The sequence below is a fragment of the Magnolia sinica genome, chromosome 14 (genome assembly GCF_029962835.1).
Source record: "Magnolia sinica isolate HGM2019 chromosome 14, MsV1, whole genome shotgun sequence".
Lineage (NCBI taxonomy): Eukaryota > Viridiplantae > Streptophyta > Magnoliopsida > Magnoliales > Magnoliaceae > Magnolia > Magnolia sinica.
The window spans coordinates 15,644,896-15,651,549 of NC_080586.1; the positions used below are offsets into that span (position 1 = coordinate 15,644,896).

Here is a 6,654-nt window from a genome sequence, read left to right on the forward strand (position 1 = left end):
GACCACATAAGTTTTAAATCAGTCTAATTTTCGTGTTTCCAATTCATCGAAGTAGGAATGATCTTATAAACGGTATGAATGGCATACTAACATATTAGTGTAACTCATGGGAATCAGGATTGCGTACTTAGTTACTCAGTACACTCTCATTGTACTTAGTAAACTCTGTCGGCCCATTGTGAATTCATGTGGTTTATCCACGCCGTTCATCCATTTCTTCGTATCATTTTAGGGGTTGAGCCCAAAATTATAGTATATCAAAAGCTAAGTAGACGGTACCAAAGGAAACAGTGGAAGTCGTTGAAACGTTTCTAAACGCCCCCAGTGATATTTATTTGTCATTCAAACCGTTCATAAGATCAAAAAGACATGGATGAAGGGAAAACACAAATATCATCTTGATCTAAAACTTCTGTAGGCCCCCAATAACTTTTCAACGGTAGACTTCAATTCACACTGTTTCAGGTGGTGTGATCCACTTAATCTTTGGATATGATTAATTTTTGGTTTAAATCATTAAAATTATATGATAAAACGGATGGACGGAGCTGATACAATTCATGAATTACAGTGGGCCCCACGGAGTTTACTCAGTACGCTTAGCGTACTAGATACTCAGAACGCAAACCGCTTCCAACTCATAGAGGTTTGAATAGTAAGCATTTACTTTCCTGCATTTTTCAGGTGTGCCGCCCGCCATTATTTTGGATTTATATAATTTTTTAGCTGATGTCCTAACTTCTAGAAAAACTGATGGGCGGAGTGAATTTCCCACCGACATCACGATGGCCCACCCAGCTTCCGTCACCAGGAAGTTAGTGCGAAAGGCTTACGCAGGCGGACGCGGATTTCCTGCCAAAGGCTTCCGCGGGAGTTTCCTGCGCTGGGAACCTGTGTGTGCCACCGTTACGTTTTTGATATATCTACCACGTGCATCCGTATTTTGAGCGCATTTTAATACTGGAGGGCAAAAATAAGCCGGATCCAAGACTCAAGTGGGCCTCGGTAAAGGAAAAAGTTTGTTGGGAAATTCCTACCGTTGAAACCTCCCTGGGTCGACAGGGATGCTTAAATGACATCTATACAGTTCTTAACGTCATTCCTGCTTGAAGGAATTGAAAACACAAATATAAGCCTGATTCAAAACTTCTATGGCCCACGAATAATTCAACTCTGGACTTTCAATTCTCACCTTTTCAACCCACTTGGGTCTTGGATCCAACGTATTTTTAATCTTTCATCCTAAAATGATCTCAAAAAGTGGAGGGACATGCGAAACCATCATAATGGCTCCATATAGGTTTCCAGCGCAAAAACTTACCGCGGAGGCCTTTCTCAAGAAATCCTCATCCTAAGCAGGCGTACCTTATGTTTCCCAGTGTTTATTTATCATTCAAACTGTTAATAAGGTCAAATAAGCTTGGATTAAGGGGAAAGCTGATGGATAGGGTTGTGCATGAGCAGAGTTACCTCGATAGCTTGCTCGACTCGACTTGAAAAAGCTTGACTCGACTCGGAGTTCGAACCGAGTCGAGTTGATTTTTGGAGCTCGAAACGAGTTTGAGTCGAGTCCGATCTTGCTCAAACTCAACTTGAATACTGTTCGAACTTGGCTTGACTCGGTTCAACTTGGTACAGGGTATATATACCCTTAAAAAAAAAAAAAAAACTCTACCCATTTTTAAAAACCATCCCAGCCCGCCCGAATCCTAGACTCTCCTCCCTAACCCTCTCTTCCTCCCTCTCCCTCAGTTGACTAAGTTAACTTCTCTCTCTTTCTCTCTCTCTCTCTCTCTCTCATTCTCCCTTACCTGCATGGCCGCACCGGCGCATGGCCGTCCAATCTCCCTACTCTCTCCATCCTCCCTTACCTACACGGCCCTCTCTACTTGTCTCTCTCCCTCCTTTTCCCTTAGCCACACCGTCGCATAGCCGCCATCCGATCTCTCTAATCTTTCCCTCCTCCCTTACCCGCACGGACGCCGTCCGACCATTTCCCTAAACTCTAAGTCTGCCATTGTTGCCTGGCTCGAACTCAGCTCGAATTCGGCGGAGCCGAGCACAAGTTGTTGTTTCGAGCTCGAAGGCCGAGTCGAGCTGAGCACAAGCTAAGACTCGAGTAGTTCGAGTTGAACACGAGCTAGGCAAAGCTTGGCTCCGCTCAACTCGTGTACACCTCTACTGATGGCGGTGTATATACATAGTACATACATCAAGTGAGTTTCCTACCGTTGAAACTTCCATGGGCTCTACCTTGATGTTTATATGCCATCCAAATTACTTATAAGGTTATTCCCAATTGGATGAAGGAAAAAAATAAAAATAAAAATAAAATATACTGATACGAGACTTTTCTGACCATAAGAATGTTAAACAGTAGTCATTGAATCTACACTGTTTCCTCTCGTGCGGCCCACTTGTTTTTTGGATCCACCTGATTTTTAATCTCCTATCCTAAAATGACCTGAAAAACACATGGACGGGTTGGATTTTTCAGAAACATCATGATGGCCCACCTTGCATAGAACTTCAAATCCGCGTCCTGGGGCATGTTGCGAGAGCGGATTCGGTGAGACCCACGCCTCAACCAAGACCGTGTGGTCCTTACCGTGTGACTCACCTCGATGTATGTATTATGTATCTATGCCGTCCATCAGTTTTTACAGATCACTTTATGTCCGGTGGACCATACCGTAAGAAACAGTGGTGATTGACCGTCCTACCATTAAACACTACTTAGGCGTACCTTAATGTTTCCATAGTATTTATTTACCATCCAAACTGTTGATAAGGTAAAATAAGCCTGGATTAAGGGGTAAAACATATCAACTTGATCCAAAGCTTTTGTGGCCCATTAATGGTCAATCATCACCGTTTCTTATAGTATAGTCCACCTGATAATTGGATTTTTTTTTTTTGGTAATAACATCGTAAAATGATCTGTAAAAACGGATGGACGGTGTGGATACGTAATACATACATCAAGGTTGGGCCCACGGTAAGTGCCGCACCGTCTTGGGTGCGGCCAGGGTCGCAGCTAATCCGCTCTCCCTCCCATGTGCGTTGTTTTCTTGCCGTCGGAGTCACGTGACGCGCAACCGAAACGTCGAATGTCAAAGAGAAAGCCTCTGATACTCTGACGGATTGTGTTGATTGATACACAGGCACTTAGAAATTAATTACAAACTGCGTACGTGGCATGTAAGTAACTCGAATTAAGTTTCCAATTCATGGACCCGTGCATCATGAATAAATAATTTCTTGATTTGATGACGTGAATATGGATTGGTGGACATATATTGGAGGGTTGAAAATGAAAGCTATCCAATGGTCCTATTTCAACGAACAAGTGTTCGTACGATTGATCAACTTTAATGGAGTCTATGTTTTCCACGTCTCAATTTTTTAGTGCCTGCATATCAGGCGTGCCACTCTTCCAGACTACCAAATAACTCTTATAAGGTCAACGTACAACCATATGTGGTGATGTTATTGAGAAATCCAAACCGTCAATCCGTTTTAAGATATCATTTTAGGTCATGCGACCAAAAATGAGGTGCATCCAAAACTTAAGTGGTTCGCACGAGAGGAAACAGTTGGGATTCAATGACCACCGTTTGAAACATTCGTACGGCCATAAAGTTTTATATCCGGCTAAGTTTTGGTGTTTCTCAGGAATAGCCTTATAAACGGTTTGGATGTCATATAAATATCAACGTGGATCCCAGGAAGATTTCAACGGTAGACATCTCTTTCCCCAAATTTCTCTCTCTCGTGTAGCCGACTTTAGTTTTGGATCCATCTGTTTGCTGTACTTTAGTTTTGGATCCATCTGATTTTTGGTCCCATGTCTTAAAATAATCTTAAAAAAATAGATGGACGGTGTGGATTTCTCACAAACATTACGGTGTGCCGCACCTAGCATCCCATCGCAGAAACTCCCTGCCAAAAGGCTTTGCTGCAAGAAATCGCGTCCGTTGAAATCCCACAACGGTGTGAGTGTGTGGTGGTACGTGTGCATGTAAAAAAACAAAAGGTACTCTCATGAGGCAGCCAAAGGCCCAATGGAAAAGTATTCGCATGAGGTAAAATGATTTTGCGTGTAGATTCAGTGTATTCACTCCCACATGGTGTACACGGATTGGATACTACCCCGCCAGCTAGGAACATACAGGGGCTCCGAGAGGCCAGTGTGATTTGTGTTTGATCCGCACCGTCCATCCATTTTTACCATATCATTTTAGAATAGAAGCCAAAAGAATAGATAGATCCAAGGCTCATTCATCCACGTGTTAACCGGACCGGCCTCACTTTAATGCCACAAAACATACCTAGCGGGGCCCACTTGATGAACATCCCAGATCTCGCACACTTGCCCGGCTGGCGAGTAGCCGTTGTAGTGGTCTGCAAAATACATTAATTTTTACATGCATGCACGTTCCAGGAAAATTTTAAAAAAAATAAAAAAAAAATCATCTCGAACTTAGATCTTGACCACCAGGCGCGCTTGGACCCCCGAACCCATGAAGTTGCTGAGGTCGGAAGCTATGTGAGGCCCACAGTGAGGTTTATGAAAATCCACACCGTCCATCCGTTTTTCCTGCTCAAAATAGGACACGAACCCAAAAATGAGGTGGATCCAATAATAAAGTGGTCCACACGAAACGAAAAGGTAAGAAAGGAAATACCTACCGTTGAAACGATCCTAGATCCACGTTGATGTTTACGTCTCATCCAAACCGTTCATAAGTCATTCCCACTGGGCTAAACTGAAACCACAAAAACATTAGCCAGACAAAAGCCTCCTACGGCCCCACAAATATTTCAACGATGGGCATTCAATCCTCATTATCTCATGTCCTGTTTCTCACTTAAGTCCTGGCTCCAGACTGGGCCCCACCTAGCTTCGTCGAGGGTCGCACGAAATCGCAGACTTCCGCAGAAACTTCCTGAAACTGAAAGCTATGTGGGGCCAACCGTTATTTTTTTTTTTTCTGGCAATCCACACCGTCCATTCGTTTTTCCAGATAATTTCAGGTCATGATCTGAAATTTGATGTAAATCCAAAACTCGAGTGTTTTGTACGACAGGAAAACGTGGGTAGGTAAATGCCTACCATTGAAACCTTCTTGGGTCCACTGATTTTTATATACCGTTCATAAGGTCATTCCTACTGGGATAAACTTAAAACACAAAAATTTAGCTTGATCCAAAACTTATGTGACCCCACGAATGTTTCAACGGTGGAAGTTCAATCCTATGTCGTGCGGCCCACGTGAGCTTTGGATTTTCGTCGTTTTTGGGATCATATCCTAACATGATCTAAAAAAATAGATGGACGGAGTGGATTTCTCACAAACATCATGGTAGGCCCCACCTAGCTTCCCGTCCCGTGAAACCCGCGTCCACCAAAATTACCAAACTACCCCTGAATCTCATCACATGGCTTGTTTTCTATAAAGAAAAGGCCCAGAAAAGAAAACCAGAAGAAAAAACAAAAATCATGGTAGCACAAGCGCAGGACGCACCGTACGGCGTCTTACTAGCAGTGGTGGTGGGCCTGATGGTTGCGGGCCCCATCCTACTGAGTGACCCAGCTGAGATCATATCAGAGGCTGTCTCGGGTCTTCTGGGCCCCGCCGGCCTTCTTCTCCTCCCAGTAGCTCTCCTCCTCTTTATTCAGTTCCTCTCGTCCGGTCGTGGCACCGCCCTTTCACAGATTTTCTACACGGGCGAGCCCGATTCTATACACCGCGTCGGTGGGTTCCCGGTCGGCGTCGCGCTCTTCCTCCTCGTCTTGCTCTTTCTACTCTACAGTCGGGTATCGCTTTTCGGATCCGGGGACGATGATTCCGGCGAGTAGATGGTTTCCGGCGGGTTTTGGCCGTCTTTTCTTAGGTATGTATTTTGGTTGTGGTTGTTTCAGGCACGTTCATGGAAGTTGCCGGTATTGATGTAAATTACCAAAATGCCCTGATTGGCATAGTTGTGGAATTGTTGATGAGCCGAGGGTATTATGGTCATTTGGGATTGGTTTGTATGATTATTTATGTGTGAATGTGAGAGCTCGCAGTAGTTGACAAAATGACGTCCTACGGATTTTTGGATGGACAAAATGCGTTTGGCTTCTATACAGTCAGATGTATAGTAAGTTAGAATGCAGCCCTATTTCTCTGTCAACGTGTTGGTTTTTAAGGAAATCTGGACGGTGAAAAACGTTGGGCCCATCATGGATATGACCTTTCACAAAATCCAAGCCGTTCTGATTATCGAGTATGCCACTATCAAAATCCACGGACTTCCAACGATATGTATGACTCAGTGGATGGATGTGGCGTACCTATGAGCAGATCTGGCTTGTTTTCCGAATAGGCAATCTTCATGGTAGATCCAACCATTTGAATGGATCAGATTTTCATTGGGTCGCTGGAGAAAAAGGCAAGTTGGCATGCAGCTGGCTGGAGCCTGGAGGTGATCAATGCCCACACCACCGCTAGGGGTTGGTGTGTTGGGCACTGTGGGGCCCGCATTGATGTATTTATGTTATATCCACTCCGTCCATCCGTTTTGAAAGCTCATTTTAGGCCTACATTCAAAATTGAAGCAGACCCAAAGCTCAAGTGGATCACACCACAGGAAACAGTAGGGATAATG

At 44.1% G+C, this 6,654-nt stretch overlaps 1 protein-coding gene across 1 annotated transcript; it reads left to right on the forward strand.

Moving 5' to 3' along the window:
• The first annotated feature begins 5,463 nt into the window (after nt 1-5,463).
• Nucleotides 5,464-6,037, forward strand: LOC131225653 (uncharacterized). The gene has a single exon (XM_058221219.1). It carries the CDS (start codon nt 5,504-5,506, stop codon nt 5,861-5,863), a length of 360 nt encoding a protein of 119 aa, XP_058077202.1. The 5' UTR covers nt 5,464-5,503; the 3' UTR covers nt 5,864-6,037.
• Nucleotides 6,038-6,654: the final 617 nt, after the last annotated feature.

Bases quoted from the DNA above. Each gene is read 5' to 3' on its own strand.
- LOC131225653 (XM_058221219.1), top strand. From the start codon at position 5,504: ATGGTAGCACAAGCGCAGGACGCACCGTACGGCGTCTTACTAGCAGTG.